Source organism: Dendrobium catenatum, unplaced genomic scaffold (genome assembly GCF_001605985.2).
Source record: "Dendrobium catenatum unplaced genomic scaffold, ASM160598v2 original_scaffold_67303, whole genome shotgun sequence".
Lineage (NCBI taxonomy): Eukaryota > Viridiplantae > Streptophyta > Magnoliopsida > Asparagales > Orchidaceae > Dendrobium > Dendrobium catenatum.
Window position 1 is genome coordinate 83,377 of NW_021385752.1, and position 18,837 is coordinate 102,213.

Below are 18,837 nucleotides of genomic sequence, written 5' to 3' on the forward strand. Positions count from 1 at the left end.
AAAATCCAAAAACCCAATTCTTCAATTTCCAAATCCAAAATCTTCAAAATATCCAATTTCCAAATCCAATTTCTATCAGTATCCAATCTATTGCTGCTACTATATGCCAGATAACACGTATCTCTACGTATCTGATCGATGACTAGCCTTAATCGAAAGTTCTCTCTCGTGATCGGGAGGGGTAATTAACTATAGGGGCTTGCGCCTATAGGAAACCAGAACTCAGATCATAAAGTCCTCGCAAAATGAGGGCGAAATCTCTGGGTAGTGTCTTATCTACAAACCCATCTGCCTTCCAAAATTTACCCCGGAACCTAATCCGTTAAAACTCCCCTCGCCGAATAAACAGAAAGAAATCGCGCGGCGGGGAGGCTGGGGCCGAATTTTCGGAGCCCACATTAGTACCTAATTTGATCATGCATGAAGTGATTTTTGATCACAAGAGCCTCAATAGTTGGAAACGTTTTTCAACATACTTTTGATGGATATATTTTTGCATAAACAATTCTGAATATATGATAATCTTTTATTTAAGGTTTTCAATTTGTCGCTACTGGACATAAGATAAGATTTGGATGGATGAACGGTTCCCTAATCCAATAGATATGGCATTCTATCCTTCTGACTTTATTGAGCTTCTCTTTTCAAGTTATTCATGAGTTTTTCTCTGTTATTGAATATAAACAAAATACTAAATAATTCATGTAGAAATAGTTAAAATCAGATATTACATATTCACTATTTTAAATTTTATTTTATTTTAATTTTATAACCAAAGTGTTGATGTGTTTATCGAATATTACATATTACATATTACATATGCTTGATTTCCTTTCTCATTTAATAATTTTGATAGATTACTTTTTTATTTGTTTATCTACAGCACTGACAACCAAAGTGTTGATCGTGCTTATCGAATTGGGCAAAAAAGAGATGTACTTGTTTATAGGTTGATGACTTGTGGAACTGTTGAAGAAAAGATATATAAAATGCAGGTATGATATATTGCACCTTTTCTAATATGTTGCATTGGTATTTGCTATTGCTGTGGCACATATCTTGTTGCTGTCTTATTCAGGATTGACCCCATACATATGAAAATGCTGCCTAAGTGAAAAAACTATGTGAAGCTTCTTTGTTCTTGTACTTCTGGTGTTAATTTTTAGAATAGGTCTGTTGACTATTGGCAAGATCCATGAACCTAAGATCGTTTTTTTGGTTGAAATTTGATAAATAGATAATGATTCGAATTGGATGTATTTGATAGATCAAGTGTTGAATTTGAAACTGTTATAGGGCTTCTCCATTGACATCCTGACTTTATTAGTTATATAATATTATAAGAAAATATATGTTGATTTGTATAATTTAACATAATGTCTAGATTTGTTTTTAAGTCTATAAAATTTTAAACATATTTGACATCTTAAGAGCATGTCCTATTGCATTAACTTTTTCCATACATATGTATGGATACTAGGTAGGATTTTGGTCCCTCAATGGCAAAAGAAAACCGACCTTTTGTTTGCAGTCCAGGTTGAAGATGGGAATAAAACTTATAGTCATTATATGGACGACCTGTTTTTCAAAATTTGTATTAGATCCAGGTTAGTTCTTAGTTCTACTGACCCATATTTGTACCCATATTGACTTGAATTAAGACTAAGTTTCATGCTTTACTTTGTAATTCTAGGCTTATAATTGAATTTAAGATTGGTTTCTTGTTAAAAAAGGTGATTAAAATCTTCATCCTCGATGTTTGAGTAACTAGGGATGTTTTTCATGTGTAATGCTTAATGCAATATAAGCTTCAGATGTTTACTAAACATGCAAAACAATTTTGCGAGCAGTTAAAACAAGGATTGAAATTCTTAATATTTTCTATATGATGCAAGCAAAGTCTAGATTTAAAATGTGATATGTGAGCAGAAGCAAACTAGGGGCAATGAAAATGAAAATTGGTTTTTGATTTAAGCATATGCTATAATTTTCAACTAGGAAACCAAGAGTCAAGCTCGACAACTGATGGAAAGCATAACCTGCGAAGCATATATTCATAAGGCATGAGGTTGCAGTTAGTCCTTGCATTTTCTTACAACCAATGGTAGATCTACATTTTTGATTGTGGCAGGCAGCAGACTCCGCAGAGTAGGTTAATATTAAGATCAAAATCAAAGAAAAAAACATAACGAGGAAAAAGGAAAGATAACTGAGGAATGCAATAGAAAGTAGAAAAAATAAATCAGCTACAGACAATTTCACCAGTTCCTTTAAGCGTTACTTAGAGACCAAGGAAATTAGTGCAACGGAGGCTTCTCTTCTATGATGCATCGACACGAACACGGCGACACGGACACGACACAACACGGACATGGGACACGACATTTTTTAAAAATATACGGGTGCGGTGTGGACACGACGTAATAATGTTTTAATATAATATATAGAAATTAAGGTGACATTGTATTAAAAATGATAAGCAATAATAAATGATAGTATAACTTATATTTCATGATAACTTGTTTATAACATAAAGATGTTTAATTAGTACAAAATGTATAGTACAACCACAAAAATATAAACAAAACATCATTTAGTACAACATGAAGGTCCAACTACTCAATAGAAGGAATGATAGAATTAGATTCAGAGGTTGGTCTTTGGCCTTCAATATCATCATCATTGAATATCATTGCTTCCAACTCTAGTTCATCTAGAGAAAGATTTGCAACCTTCAATAATCACATATCATCAAGACATTCAAACCCATCTCCAGCAACATCCTAAATCTTGTTATCACCTATCATATCAAGTGGGGTTTTCCTTGATAGAAGACGAAGATTTGTATGCACATAAATTAAATCTTCAGCGCGTTGTGGAGTTATTTTATTCATCTTCATTGATTGAATAAATGAGTTTGTGCTCCAATTTCTCTCACAACAGGAAGAGGATGATACTTGACTAAGAATTTTTATTGCTATTGTTTGAAGAAGCAGTGCTGAAGCTCCATGAATCAACCATCACATTTTTGGATCCATTATCCATCTATCAACTAAAGATTCTTGATCAGCAAAATCCTCTAAATATGCAAAGAACTTTGCAAGTTCTATATTGATTTTTCTTCTCTCCTCATTTGGGAAATAACTTTTTAGGCAATCTTTCTCATATTTGAAACTTCTAAATCTTTTTGTGGTAAGACATGTTGAGGGTCTTTTTGAAGCTATTCTTTACTTGAATACATTCAAATAATACAAAGCATATAAAATTATCTGTTCATTTACCAAAAAATTTTAATTAATTTAAAAGATGAATACAAATGTACCTTGGATTTAATGAATGAGTCAAACAATGCATAGGTGTGTTGCTTTTCCTCCACCTATCTTCAAGAATGATATATACAACACTCCAAAAACTTGAGTCTTCTTTATGTGACTTTCTTTCATGTGTGTATATAATTTCTTTTACTTTTGCTAATATAGAGTCCCACATCTTATAAATTAAATGTAGGCATGATTTATCTGTGTCAGCCTTTCTCAACATATCATAAATTGGATTAGTAAAAGCCAAAATGTAGTCTACATTATCCCACCACAAATCATCTAAGACATTTTCTTTAACATACATTGCCTTCCCAACATCATCTTCTCGATAGCAAGACCACTTCTCATTAATCACCATAAATTGAAGATCATTTTTAATTTGTTTGAATCTTCTCAACATGATTATTACAGAGACAAAAAGAGTTTCAGCAATAGCTAAGATTCTTAAGTGGGAGAAATCATTAAACATTGAAAGTCTCATCGAATGGTTCATAATAAAATTTCTGATCAGAACAACATTATCTGCAATAACTGTTATTCAATGACATTCAACATAGATGATTTCATTAGCCTTTGTATTCTTTGCTGCACAAATATTTTTTAGAGCAAGATTTAAAGTCTGCACAACACAGGGTGTCCAAAATATATTGGGATAAGTTTGCTCCACCAATAATCCTGCAGCTCTACACACTGGCGCATTATCTGTAATTACCTGCACAACATTTGAAGGCCCAATCATGACTATCACCTCTTTAATCAAATTGACAATGAAATGTTTATCCTTGTACTCCTTCACAATTCACAACTTTAATGAACATTTGATAATTCTCTGTAACGGTCATGAAATTAATAAGATGTCTTCTTTGAGGATCTGTCCAACCATCACACATGAAACTAACACCTTTTTCTTTCTACACTCCTTTTGTTGGTTCAAGAAATGTCTCAATATGTACTCTTTTCCTTTCTAATAATTTCGATCTTAATGCATTGTAGCCAGGTGGAACATATCCTTCAAGGTTGTTCATTTTTATAATAATGATTCCTTGCAAGGTTGAAAGGAAGTCCCGCTGAAAAAAACATCCTTGCTATTTCACCATCCAATTCCTCTCGCTGCTGCATATTAAAAGCGTTCTCTAGAGGACTACTGACAACTCCTTTTCTTTTCTTTATTTCATATCCTTCACTTCTAAATGATAAAGCTTGATCTACTCTCACAGATGAGTAAGAAGTGTGGGATGAGCCATGAGTAGATGACAAATGTTTCTCTTTAGGGAGTGTCCTTTTGATTCTAGATTCAGCTTCATCAACTTGTCTGTTCAATTCAATCAACTGCGACGTCGTAATCTTATGACACATTTTAATTCCATGGCCAGAAATCTTAAGTAGATGTGCCTTCACCCTAGAATAATATTCTTTGCAGATGCCAGCACAATAATTGCATTTGAATGACACATTCCCTTCTCCATCAAATTTTTTCCCTAACTTTGTAACATGAATCCATAACGACTTATCAGTTTATAAAGATGACTCTTTTGAACCTTCACCTAATCCACGCCCGCCAGCAGCAGAGCTCAGTTTGCTTTAAAATACATTGGTGTAATAGAAGAAAAAAGTTTTAACAAATTAGTTGACATATTTTAAAACATTTAAAATATTATGTCATAGATTATATGACAATATGACATGTATGGGAAAGCAGACATGCCTATTTAAAACATTATGTCATAGACTAAATGACACTAACTCATTGGTGAAATAGATTATATGACACTAACAAATTAGAGCTTGGTGTATATTCCTCCTAAATCATAATGGATATTCTATATTTGAACTACTATCCTTCAACATAGAAATTATAATTTCATTTATATATTGATTATTCATTGTTTTTATCTAGATAAAATTGTAACAAACCAATTATACATAGGAATATATCAAGTTAAATTGATATGAAGTGAAATCAAAATATTCCAATAATAAGACAACATGAATACAACAATATACCGGTCTGCCGGGGGTCCAGCTGCCCCCTTCTGGGGTTCGACCTGCAGGGGTTTCTGGGGGCAGCGCACCAGGAACAAATTTTTAGGGTAAGGGTAATTTTGAAGTTCTACTTGTTTTTAAACTTCGTAAGTTGTTTGTATGGAAAGATACCGAGCGTTACCGAGCATGTACCTATCGGTACCGAGCTTGTACCTAGCAGTACTGAGCATGTACTGAGCGGTATCGAGCTTGTACCCAGCGATACCGAGCTTGTACCCAGCAATACCGAGCTTGTACCTAGCGGTATCGAGCTTGTACCCAACGGTTCTGAGCATGTACCCAGCGGTACCAAGCATGTATCCAGCACTACCGAGCTTGTACCCAGCGGTATCGAGCTTGTACCCAGCGGTACCGAGCATGTACTAAGCGGTACCGATCATGTACCTAGCGATACCTAGCGGTACCAAGCATGTACATTAGTTTTTTTTAGTAAGTTTCAAAAAAACAACATTTAATATTTCAATTAATCTAGACATTTTCAACAATGATGAGAAGAAATGGCGAAATCCATTTATAGGTCTTGGCTCTCTTACATGCAGAAGGTGCTCTGTTTGGCGTTGATTGCAAACTTTGCCTCAGCTGACCACAGAAATCATGCAGGAACTAAGGAATGGGAAAGACGAGCTATGCTTGGCCTCGGCTTGAGCAGAAATGATGAAGCAACGGGAGGCGAAGGCAGCAGGCTCCGTTTGGCGTCGGCTGCGAGCTCGCCCGGTCTGCCCTAGAAGATTTCATTCGTGGATTGGAAAAATAGGGCTTCTTGTTCGCGGAAAAGGCTAAATAGAACGAATCGGACGATTTTATTATTTAATAATCGGACAGGCGTGTCCGACATGCGTATTTGATTTTAATTTTAATTTTTTAAATCGCGACACTCCAATGCCTTGTCGGACACGTGTCCATGCAGTGTCGGATGCGTGTCCGTGTCCGACACTGCATACCCTCTTTAAGCGGAGTGTCGGTGCATCATAGCTTCTCTTCAAATTTTATTTGCAAGAACAATTTACTTAAAAAGGGGAGCCATGATTTTGAAGGCTCTCTAATATTTCATACTAATTCAGCAATGTTTATCCATGCTGACCCATGGTAGGGTCTGCCCATCAGGGCTGGCCATGTAAACTCGAAGTAGACTCAACTTTGCTAATCCTAGTTAGGGCTAGAGCTCTTCAATTTCAAGCCAATGAGCGCTTGATTGATTTCATATTGAGGACAACATTAATTATGCTCACAAGTTTTTAAAACCTTCGAGTAGGTTGTGGGACATTCTTAAGGTCTTAATTTTTTTTTTGAATATGATAAGAATCTTTTGCTTTTAAAAAATTTCATTTAAATATATTAAAATCAACCATGCTAAACACTACTATGATTTTTTGAACCTAGATGGATTGCTTTGGAATATTAAATTAATTTTTAATTGGTTTGTTATAATTGTTTATAATCATCTCTACTTAGCTACATTAAATCTACTGCATGCATTTCATGCTCGTATGGGCATTTTTGCAATCCTTGCAACCATATCTTTTGCTCTTATTTTCAAGTTCCCAGTTGTTGTCGTGACCATCGCTCTTCTCATTGTTGCTCATATCTCCTTATCCTCTTATGCATTCATTGCATCATTCCCTGAGTCCATGGTTCTCATTTGCTCTTCTTCATGCAGTCTCTGCCTCGCATGCCTTCTTTATCGCTTGTGTTTGGGTTTAGCCTTTGTTTTCGTCCTTATGCCTTTGCTCTTAGAGTGTAGGCGCTGGGCTGGTAGTGTCCGTGCCGTATCTGTCATCAATACCTTGGATCACATACTTGTTGTCTCGATGTTTCTCGTAGATGTTTAACTTCTTTTCAAAAACTTCCATCTATTGTCACTATGCTTCCTCTTTTCCCATACTCAGGATCATTCATTTATTTCCATTCCATTCCTTCATTGTCATTTTCGTTTTCTCCTCAAGTTGTTTTGCTTGACAAGGTTGTTTCATTGCTGGCATCGGTCTCAATGTCAAATGTTTCTTATGTGGTTTCATCTTCAACAGCTCGCCCTAATATGACTTCTGAATCTTCTGCTGCTAGTTCTCCTTGTTCCTTTATCGATGTTTTTGAGGAACTGAGATTTTATCTAGATTTCAGCAGACACCATCCATCTGTTCCTATTGCCTTTTCATCAAGCTATAGACTTTCCTTAACATAAATAACCCTCCAAGTTTTAGGGTAAACCAACTTATATTTTCACCAAATTTTAGATTTTTGAGCTAGCTATTTTATTCTCCTCCATAGTGGGCAAGTTCTCCATGGGGTGTCACAACCTTGAGATTATAAGTACATTTATGATAGACTTGCAGTTTATTGTAGAATATTCTATTGATCTTCTTGATCCTTGTCTTTATTTTTCAAGTTATCAGTTAAAATAATTACTTTATATTAATTTCATGAGAACATTTTACGTGTTTTGTCATTCAATATGCATATTATAGTGGTCTTCTCACTTTGATTCATGGACGAAACTCCCTGTCACTCTAGTTTGGGTTTCTTTTCCTCGACTTCATCTATACTTCAATTAGTCTACTTTATTCTTTGGGTTCTATCTTTGGCAAACTTTTGCAAGTAGATTTTGTCACCGGTTGACTTTCTAGACCTTCTAGTTGAGATGGAAGTTACTTTGCCTTAGGATAGGTTGGTTACGATTGGCTCCTCCTCTTGTAGCTATTAGCATAATGTTGTATATTAAAGCATTTAGTCGTATCGCATCTCTTGCAAAATTTTTGGGCACAACTATTCAGATTGCTTCGAAGCTCACCTATAATTGAGAAAATTATTTGCAATTTATCTGGACAATCAAGTTCTTGAGGAGCAAGCATGTAATTATAATCTACCATTACTAGTGGTGGAGGCATGAGACCTTTAGATTAGGCATGCACACAAATTTAGAACGGACCATTGATGTAATTATGGAATCAGAACATTAAGCGTCTTGTTTGCTATACTAAGCCCCAATGTGGATATCATAATCTGATATGCTCCCAAAATTATTGTTACCAATTCTCCAGGACAATTAGGCTTCTTTCCACTCATACTGATGATGATTATTTCATGTAGCTTTTTTGTATTAGGTCTTAGCTTACCATCTATTGATCCTCAAATGGATAGAAGGTTTCAAATTTTGCTTTTCAAGGCAGACTAAAATAAGATGAAAAATATATCATCATTCCCAATATTCAAAAGGTTACTAACTTAGCACTATATATGAGAGCTAACCATTGTTATCTGCAACTATTAGATGGATATTTGCTACTGTATCATCTTCAAAAGTAATTTTCTGTTTTGCTTTTTTATATGTTGATCTGGCAATCCCTTTGAATTTCTTTGCATTCCTCGTTTTTTTGCTTGAAAAGAAATCTTCAAGTTCATATATCCTAACAGTCTGATAAATATTCTATATCAACTTGGAATCATAAGCTCTTGATCGCGGATCATTAAAATTGTAGACCATAGTAATTCTGCAATATGTACTTCTTCCATTGTTCCTTTAATATTCCTTTTATCGTGAGGTTGAAAAGATAATTTTGCATCGTCTAAAATTATTTTTTATTGAAAAATTATTCCATATGCGTGAAGCTAAAAATGATCTTGCACATGATTTTCTTCTTTTACATAATTTTTACCAACCATATTTAGGACTGATTTTGAATGCTGATCTTTTCTGCATTTTTTCATAAAAATCTTATAACGCATTGATAAATTAGCAATATTACTTTAATGCCTCTATTTATTTTAACTTTTAGCATTTTTTTCATTCTTTATGAAAATAGTCTTGTTCTTGGCTTTATATTCTCTATTTAAAGGGACACGTGCTCTTTCCATTTTTATATGTCACTCATGCAGTTCAAAGCATTATTGCAGGTTTTCAAGGGTGGCCTTTTTAGGACAGCTACAGAGCAGAAGGAACAAACTCGGTACTTCAGCCCGAGGGTATATTCACAACTGATGATTTTCTTTAATTATTTTTTCATTAAAATCGTTATGAGAATACTGCAAAATGCCACTTAATTATGCAAATGAACAATAAGAAAACACTGGACTAAGAGATATTGGTGTGTGGTGTAAAATTTTTTCAGCTTATTTGAGTAGAGTCCTGACATGCGCAATATTAATTTCAAACATACAAGATTAGATAAAGGAACAAGCTTAAACCTTATTGTCAAATGTTGTGTGAATTGCCCTTAATAAGAACATACTGATAACACTTATTTGGACAAAAGAAAAAATTATTATTTATAATTGTGTGCTTCAAAAATTCGTGCCCCGGCCTCTTTGCGACTCCTTTCTCTTTTCGAGTCGTCGAGGAAAGTTTTAATGATTAAGTTCCGAGGCAAATTTTGAGAAGACATTAGGTTTTAGATAAGACATTACTCAGAGATTTCACCCTCATTTTGCAAAGACTTTATGATATGAGTTCAGGTTTCCTATAGGCACAAGCCTCTATAGTTAATTTCCCCTCTCGATCGTGAGAGAGAACTTTCGATTAAGGTTAGTCGTCAAATAGATACATAGTATCTGGTGTATAGTAGCAGCATAATTTGATTTTTAAAAATTAAATATTATATCACCGCGCACTTAAAGAGGATGATGGGGGAGAAATGATGATGAAACCGATTAAGATCCCATGATTCCATCGTCTCAGACCATCATGGTCCCTAGTCTACTTAGTCAGACAATGTAGTCGACCAAACCTTACCGAAAGATACTTGTCGGCAACCATGAGTTGCATCGTCCAAGGTTTTCTTATTTGACCTGGGGTGAATGTTTTTTTAAGTTGACATATTCGATCACTCTATTGATTCATTACTTAATGATTTAGCGTCGTTGGGGAGCATACATGCTCTGGACATGAATGTAATTTAATAGTGTCATTTTGCGATAAAACTATTTGGTCAAAGGGTCCTGGTGATAAATGTTACCTATGGTGTCATTTGACAACGAAATTGTGGGCTCAAAAAATTTGGCCTCGGCCTCCGCCCGCTCGATTTGTTTTTTCTTCGACGAGGGAGTTTTAACGAATTGAGTTCCGGGGTAAATTTTGGAAGCCAGATGGGTTTGTAGATAAGACACTACCCAGAGATTTCACCCTCATTTGCGAGGACTTTATGATCTGAGTTCTGGTTTCCTATAGGCGTAAGCACTTATAGTTAATTACCCCTCCTGATAACAAGAGAGAACTATCGATTAAGGCTAGTCGTCCATCAGATACATTATATCTGTAGATACACAATATCAAGCATATAATAGCAGCATGGGTTTGAGAATTTTGGGAATTGGGTTTGGATTTGGAAATTTGAAAAGTTTGATATTTAAAAATTTTCACCATCTTGCACTTAAATCGGATGGTGGGTGAATGAATGATGGACCCGATCAAGATCCCATGGTTCCGTCGTTCCGGGCCATCGTGGTCCCTGGTCTACTTAGTCAGAGGAGGTAGTCAACCCAACCTGACAGAAGGATCCTTGTCGGCAGCCATGGGTTGCTTCGTCCAAGGGGACCTTATAGACCTGGGTTAATATTTGTTTAAGGGGACAAATTTGAATCCACCTTAGCTAACAGAGGACTTGGTGCCCTATCGATCATATCCTATTGATTAATATCTCAAGGATTTGATGCCAATAAAGAACGTATTGGTTTTGGCCAATGTTTAAAATTGCGTATTTGGGTATTGAGGCGTTTTTCATTCGTGAGGCGAGGCGTAAGCCTCAAGGCGTTTTGAGGCGTAAGCCTCAAAATCAAAAGATTGCGTAAACATAAAATGATAAATTTTTTATATACTATTGAGTGAATAATATATATATATATATATAGCGTGAGGCGAGGCGGACCTCAACCAAGTTAAGGCGCAAGCCTCATAAAAAAAACTCGTGGCGTAAGCATCGAGGCGTTTTTTTACTGGAATTGTGCAAAGGCGGGCCTCAAGACGTGCCTCATATTGCGCAATTTTAAACCATGGTTTTGGCCATAACCGGTATTTCGTGGTGCCATTTGGCAGCAAAACCACTCGGTTCAGAGGGTCCTGAGACATAACCGTTTATCTTGCGGTGCCATTTGCCGGCAAAACTGTCGGTTAGAGGACACATACCATGTCCTTAATGGTAGAAGATTGTTTAAGAATGGATCCTAGTGATATTTTCGTCTAGACATTTAGCCCCATGTGAGCAAACTGTTGCGGAGGGTGGATGTATTTTGTGCTTTAAGTGTTTGATGGTTTGATTTCAATTTTAAATATTTGGCATTGATATTTCTCTCGAAGTTTGAATTTTGGGATATTTGGGATGGCATTTTGAAAGCATTTGAATCATTTGTGGACCCCTCCGGTTGAGATTTTCATTCAACACGGCTATCATCGGGGTGTTTGGGGTCATTTCTCTTTATGGATTGAATCTTGTCAACTCTATCGAGTTATCGACAGAGGATCAAATTTTGTAGGCTTTATGGCATTGAGAATGAATTTCTTTTGTTATATACCTTGAAGGCCTAATATGAATGTATAAGATAAATATTCCGGTTGACTTCGTGACCGCATATTTATCCGATGGTTCAAACTCTGTCCACTCCTATTGATCCCTATAGAAGGATCGGGTTCAAATTTGAATTCACTTATCGTCCTGCACAGCCTCCCTAGACGTCACGTGTGTACCAATAGTACACTCGTCGGGCCCATGCGGGTGTTTGAGAATTTCATTGATTGGACATACCCTTCGTGTATCTATGTGTATACAAACTATAGTGCACGTGCATGAGTATTTTGAAATAGTTTAGTTGTGCGGGTAATTGTCATTTGGATACGCACAACATTTCATTTTGAGAGCTTATATGCCTTCTGTCTGCTAATACGAGTGTTGCGGATCCAGTGGCAGTGTGGTCTTGATGTTGACTCCCCTTTTCTCATTCACCGAGGGGTCTTTCTTGCAATTCGTGGCCACTGCCTTACAAAGAACTTCTTTTTAGATATTCAGTGTAGTGGACTTGTTATTTCGGTGTTTGTAGATATCATAACTATTTTCTTCCTTAGTATAGGATCAAGAAGAAATTTTGGAACACCAGGAAGTTTAGTTCGAATTTGCTCAAACATCTATTCCATCCTGCCAAGAGGTGTCCTTTTTCGTACATCGAGTTATCCTTGTACTAGGTGTACTTAAAGATTTTAATCATCATTGTCGTAGGTGATACTTGTACTTATGTCCACAAGGGTTAGTTGTACTTACGATATACCCATTGTTGTTACCCACAAGCGGCTTGTGTGCATTTGTAGGGACCCGTTTTATCCACTACGACCTCCTGGAAGTATTTGTAGAAGAACCATTGTTGCCTACATTATACCCACCTTTCACCAATCTCAGGTGGGTTTGATGTTTGTACTTGCTTGTAAGGATAGGTGTTCCACTATCATTTGCATTGTTGCCCTCTCAATCTATAGGCATATTCAGCTCTCTATCTACAGGCAATTGTAGGGACTGTCATTGGAGTCTACTGTATTTATCAACATCATTTTTCGTGTATCATATATTCAGGTATAAATGATTGTCCTCGTTTGTAGTCACTCATTTCGATAATCATTTATTATTCATATGCATTGTGATCTTTATTCATCAATTGCCAATGTCACCCTCTCAATCTACAGGGTGGCTGTTGTTTGCGTGGTGGGTCTTTGATTATTACATGTGGGTAGTACTCGTGCACTTTGTGACTGTCTGCTGTTACTTACAAATACCGTGCATTGACTTTATAGGGACTATTGTAGGAGTCTGTTGTATTTGCATTATGTTCACCTTCATCATTCGCAGATGGTCGTTGATTGTATTTGTTTGTAGGGACAGGTCATACACATATTGACAGTGTCATCTACAAGGCATTGATGTATTCAATGACTCATCTTGATGTGACTTGTTGTATACAGGAGAAGTTTCTCCTGTTAATTTAAGGTGCCTCCATTTCAATCTGCAGGAGGACTATTGTTTTCATAACAGGTCTTTGATTGTAACATGTGGATGATAATTATGCATTTTGTAGTTTGACTGATGTCACTTGCAAGTTAATCATATCTGAAAGTTCTCCACCATGAGTCCCCCGTTTATTTTTTTGTATTTATTTGAATGCATTAAGTTGTTATTTGGCATTTTGAATTTTGGACTTGATTATACATTTTAGGATTTGGGATTCATTTTTTTGTAGTTTAATTCAAGTCCAAGTCCCCTGTTATTCGTACAGGTCATCTGCACATTTTGTTTAAGTTCTATGCTTTCAATTCAAGTATGGGGCCTCTGTATTGCTGCTCAAGTGAGGTTTTTATATTGATCAAGCTTTGTACACTTCAGTGAAAATTTTGGCAGCACCCCGGCATATCACAAGTTTGGGGAAAGTGTAGGGGAGCTGGGCATTCCCACCACGCTACTCGAACGTGTATGGTAAGTGTCCTTAGACAATGCGGTCGTACATCTTTTCATCCCACCACGCTACAAGAGCGTGTATGGGGCCTTCAACAGTACCCGTACGAGAACACCAGTGACTTCCCCACCACGCTACAAGAGCGTGTATAGGGCTTACCCACCTCGTCGTATGCGTCACACCGGGCTCACTCCTACTGTGCTACGAGAGCGCGTATAGGTGGTTCACTGGTCCGCTACAAACGTCGAGAATGAGATTTTGGAACATTATGCCTTGCGTAGCAGTGTTGGCGGTGCTAATGTCGAGGTCGAGGACCGTCCCCACCACGCTACAAGAGTCTGTATAGGGCTTACCCTCCTCGTCGCACCTGTCGCACTGGATTCCCCCTCACCGTGCTACAAGAGAGCGTATAGGTGGTCCACCGGCGCGTCAAGCGCGTCGAGGGCGGGGTTTAAGTTAGAAATTTATACCTTGAAGATCGGCGGGGAGGCTCGTGGCACGAGACAAGTGGAGTGGACATTTTTTTGTTTAGACTTTAACTAATGGTAATTAATTATAATTATCCTTAATTAATTATATTTACTCATAATTAATTATATTAATTTAAATAATTAATTTCATTTAATAAAATTAATTAAAAATGATTAATGATAATTAAATTATAATTAATTCATATTAATTAATTTTAACAAATAATAATTTAAAATTAATTATAATTTATAAAAAATTATTTATAATCAGTTAATTAAAATTAAATATAATTAATAGTAATAAATATAATTAATTAAAATAATTATAATTATAGAAAATTAATTAAAACTAATTACATCTCTCCCTCCCCTCTCTCTGTAATTCGACGGATTTACGGGATTTGGCCGAAATGTTGCAACTTCGATCCGACAGAAAATGAACGTCGCCGGAGGAGGCAGAGAGGCGTGTTACCTTCACAGTGAGCGAATCCCTGTTCTTGCTTCCGATTAAACTGCCAAAACTTCCAACCCGATCGTATGGGAATGTCGTCGAAGGAGCAATGGCGAACAGCCACAAGGAAGCCGAATAAAGGACCGAATGGAAGAGAGTTACTTTCACAGCGGCGATCCCCCGTCACTACTTGCGATCAAAACGGCGTAACTCCGATCTAACTGGAAGGGGTCGTAAAAGAAGCGAAGTTTTGCTAGCCTCGAAGGATTTGCAGGATCTGGTTGAAGTTGTGCACGATGGAGAGAAAATTACCTTCGAGCGAACGAGCTCTCGTCCTAGGTTCTGATCACAATGTTGTAACTTTTGATCTAACTGGAAGGGGAAGTCGTCAGAGGCCTGGGGAGTTTGGTCATGAGAGGAGATTGTGAGAGCCCAGCAAATCGAATGATGAGTTCAGTCTCAATTTAATACCTAGGCCGATCATGCATGAAGAGACGTCGATGTGCGAAGAGCATGGCACATCATGCTTAGGATGTCCGAGCCGCATGATTTGCTCGATTTTATAGGATTTTGCAGTACAGAGGTCGTGCGATTCGGTGCCAGGTATGCGACTTGATGAGATTTGAATGATTTTTTTTGTTATTCCAGTACATGTTAACAGAAATCACCAGTTAGAGGATACATACTACGTTCTTATTAGTATGAGACGTATTGAGAATGAATCCTTGTAATATTTTCAACTTACGTTTGCTCTTTGTGAGTTTAAGTGATTTTCAAATTTATCCATCTTGATAATTTGTTTTGGAGGGTGGACAGATTTTTGCCTTAAGAGTTTAGGTAATTTATTTCAATTAAATATTTTGAATTTTGAAATTTTATTTAAACTTGAGCACTTCACAATAAACTTTTAGATTTGGGGGCATTTCTTTAAAATTTGTGTGGACTCGTTGAGATTTGCATTCAATACGGTCTTCATCGGGGATTTATGAGATTATTTCATCAATTAAACCTTGTCAACTCTGCTGTAAATAGAGGATTGGGCCAAGCTCCTAATTGTAAGAGTTGTCATATACATATCGGATTCGAGAGTATGTATTTTGAAAATGAAATTTTTTTAGAAAAGATCTTGAAGGCCTAATATGAATGTATAAAATTCAAATATTCCGATTAATTTAACGAGTGACGATCCTGAGAGTTTATTTTTTTAGTAGTGAATATTTTTTGTAATAGACCTTAAAGGCCTAATATGAATGTATAAAATTCAAATATTCCCTTAAATTTAATAAGCGACGATACCGAGAGTTTATATTTTTTAATAGTGAATATTTCTTGTAATAGACCTTGAAGGCGTAATATGAGCATATAAATAAAATAATCTGGTTAGCACTATGATTGTGTATTTGTTCGATGATTCAATCATGTCAACTATGGTCCATTCAAAGGGGAGGATCGAACTTGAGCCTAAGTTCACTTTTGACCCGTGCATCATTCTCAGGCAAAGGTTTAGGAGCATAACACATTTGTTAGAGCAGATGTCGGAGTACACACTTTTCTAATTCAACTAGTACAGGAGTACCTTCTAAATGTACTAATAAATGTACAACCATTTTCATTTCCTTTTCCATTTTCATTTAACGTGCACGGTACGCGTTTCCCCAGCTAGTACTATACGAGGGTGAACTCCTGTAAATTTACATGTATATCATTTTCGTTTTTTCATTTATTTTCATTCATTCATTTATGCTTATATTTATAATTTATAAGTTATATCATTTATTTCCTAATTCTTTATATATATATATATATGTGTGTGTGTAAAAAATCGCGCTAGGGTTTTTTTTTCCGGTTCCGTTCCGGCTGTCGCATCGACCTTGTCGCCGGGCTGCCGTCCGGGCCGCTCGCTACCGTCCGGTCGCCGTCCCGGCCTCCATGTTGCGGCCGGCCACGTATCCTGCCATTGCCGTCTCTGTCTATCTTTGCGTCCGTTTCCGATTTTTGCTCCCACGCCAAGGCTCGCACTCCCGTCGCAGCTTTGATCCTGCAGGTTCCAGGATGTGAGTTCTGCCTGGACGCTCCAGCCATTGCCCTCTTCAGCAGCTTTTCATCCGGCGTTCATCTGGTTTGATTTCTTCTTCTCCCCTCTTATGGCTGCTAGTCGTTTGCATGACCCGGGTTTTCTAGATGGAATTTCTTAGTCGTTCTTTTTGGGAGGTCCTGTCCGGGACCTCCTCCGTTTTGAGTTTTCCTTCTTTGAAGGTTTCTTCCTGTAACGGTCTTCCTGCTTTATTGATTTCTGATGAGGAATTGAATGCCCTAGCTGCGTCTTTTGAGTTTGCCTTGGTCGGGAAATTTCCTGGCAGTCGTCCGTCCTAGAATCAATTCGTAAATTTTTCTTCAATCTTAAGCTGAATGGTGAGTTCTCAGTCACTGTTCTCAACAAGAATAATGTATTGATCAAACTTAGGAATGATTTGGATTACTGTCGAGTTTTCGCTCATCGTTCTTATTTTGTTAATAACGCTTACATGAAGTTGGTTAAATGGTCTCCACATTTTGACGTTTGTGTGGAATCTCCTATCATTTTGATTTGGATTTCTTTCCCTAACCTTCGCCCTCATTTGTTCTCTTCCCGTATTCTTCAAGGGTTGGGGTCCATTTCTGGTCGACCCTTAAAGACTGATAATGCTACTGCTAATGGTACTAGACCGTCAGTTGCTCGTGTTCTTGTTGAGCTAGATATTACTAAGCGGTATCCGGATCAAGTTTGGCTTGGTTCTGAAACTTTGGGTTATGCTCAAAATGTGGAAATGGAAGTTTTCCCCTTCTATTGTGGTCATTGTAAAACTTTGGGTCATTCAAAAGCTGATTGTAGTGTGTTGCATCCTCATTCTGTTGCTGTCCCCACACCTGGGATTGGTTCAGTTTTGGAACCTGTGGCTCTTCATGTGCCTGAGATTGATAAGGTGGTTTCTGATACTTGTGTCCAATCTTTGGCACATGTGGATTTGGGTTTATCTGCTGATGTTGTTTGTTCTGTTGAGTTAATTAACTCGGATGTTGTTGCGGTGATTGACATGCCGCAAAACCCCTTGGCTGTTGAGGTTGTTCCTGTGAATGCATTAGTTGCACCAGTTGTTGTGCCTGAGTCGTTTGCCCTCCCTGCACTACCCCTTGCCTACTTGTCTCACCTGATGAAGTTTTGACTGCTGGTGTGTTAACCTCTGTATAATACCCAAAGGAAAAAAGGAATGAAATCATACCTCTGCTCTGTTAAATCCCGAAATCCCGCAAGAGATCCTGTTCCGTACCTCGTATCCGTCGAAGACATCCGCGAATCCTGCTGAATCGGCGTCGCTCCAGTCATTCCTCCGCGATCCCTGCACGAATTCTGCGACGATGACCTTGTTTCTCGCCTCGATCGAGCGCCCAAATCTCCTTTAAATACCGACCCAACCCCATGGCTTTCGGCTGCTCTTCACGTCCGACCTCTCTCGCACGACACCTCTCCACGCTCAACTCCACATACGACACCTCTCCCTCCCACGACTTCTATTCGCAGACTCCTTGCTCCTCCCGATCTCACCAAGCCGAGAGAGAGAGAGAGAGAGAGAGAGAGAGAGAGAGAGAGAGACGACGTCTCGATCCCGACCTAGCTCCGACCGATCCCGAGCCCTAGCCGCCTCCATCCAGCTTCACTCATACCGACGCCATTCCCTCCTATCGGATCGATTTTGATCGGAAGCACGAAGAGGAGATCGCTGGCTGTGAGGGTAAACTTCTCCCTTTCACATACTTCTCCGGCTAAATCCTTAAAAAATAGAGAATTAAACTCTCTGTTAATAGAGAGTTTAATTCTCTGTTAATCCTACTTAAGCTCTAACAGAGTTCTGTTTAACTAAATTATAATTAATTAAGTTTAATTATAGTTAATTATTTTTAATTTTGATTAATTATAAATTAGTTATAATTTAATTTAATTTTGTTATAATTATTTATTTTTAATTAGAATTAATTAATTATCATTAATTAATTAAGCATAATTAATTAAGTTTAATTATGATTAATTTTGTTAATTATAATTAATTGCTAATTAATTATATTAATTATGATTAATTAAATTTAATTATACTTAATT

The 18,837-nt window shown here is 37.1% G+C and overlaps 1 protein-coding gene across 5 annotated transcripts in view; it reads left to right on the forward strand.

Moving 5' to 3' along the window:
- The window catches only part of LOC110101782 (protein CHROMATIN REMODELING 24), a 119,669-nt gene that overhangs the window by 71,510 nt on the left and 29,322 nt on the right, over window positions 1–18,837 (forward strand). For all 5 annotated transcript variants that reach the window (XM_028691772.1, XM_020829844.2, XM_028691769.1 and 2 more), the window contains 2 exons: window positions 884–995; window positions 9,252–9,320. In XM_028691772.1, the coding sequence (XP_028547605.1) occupies window positions 884–995; window positions 9,252–9,320 (181 nt within the window). The remainder of the gene's footprint in view (window positions 1–883; window positions 996–9,251; window positions 9,321–18,837) is intronic.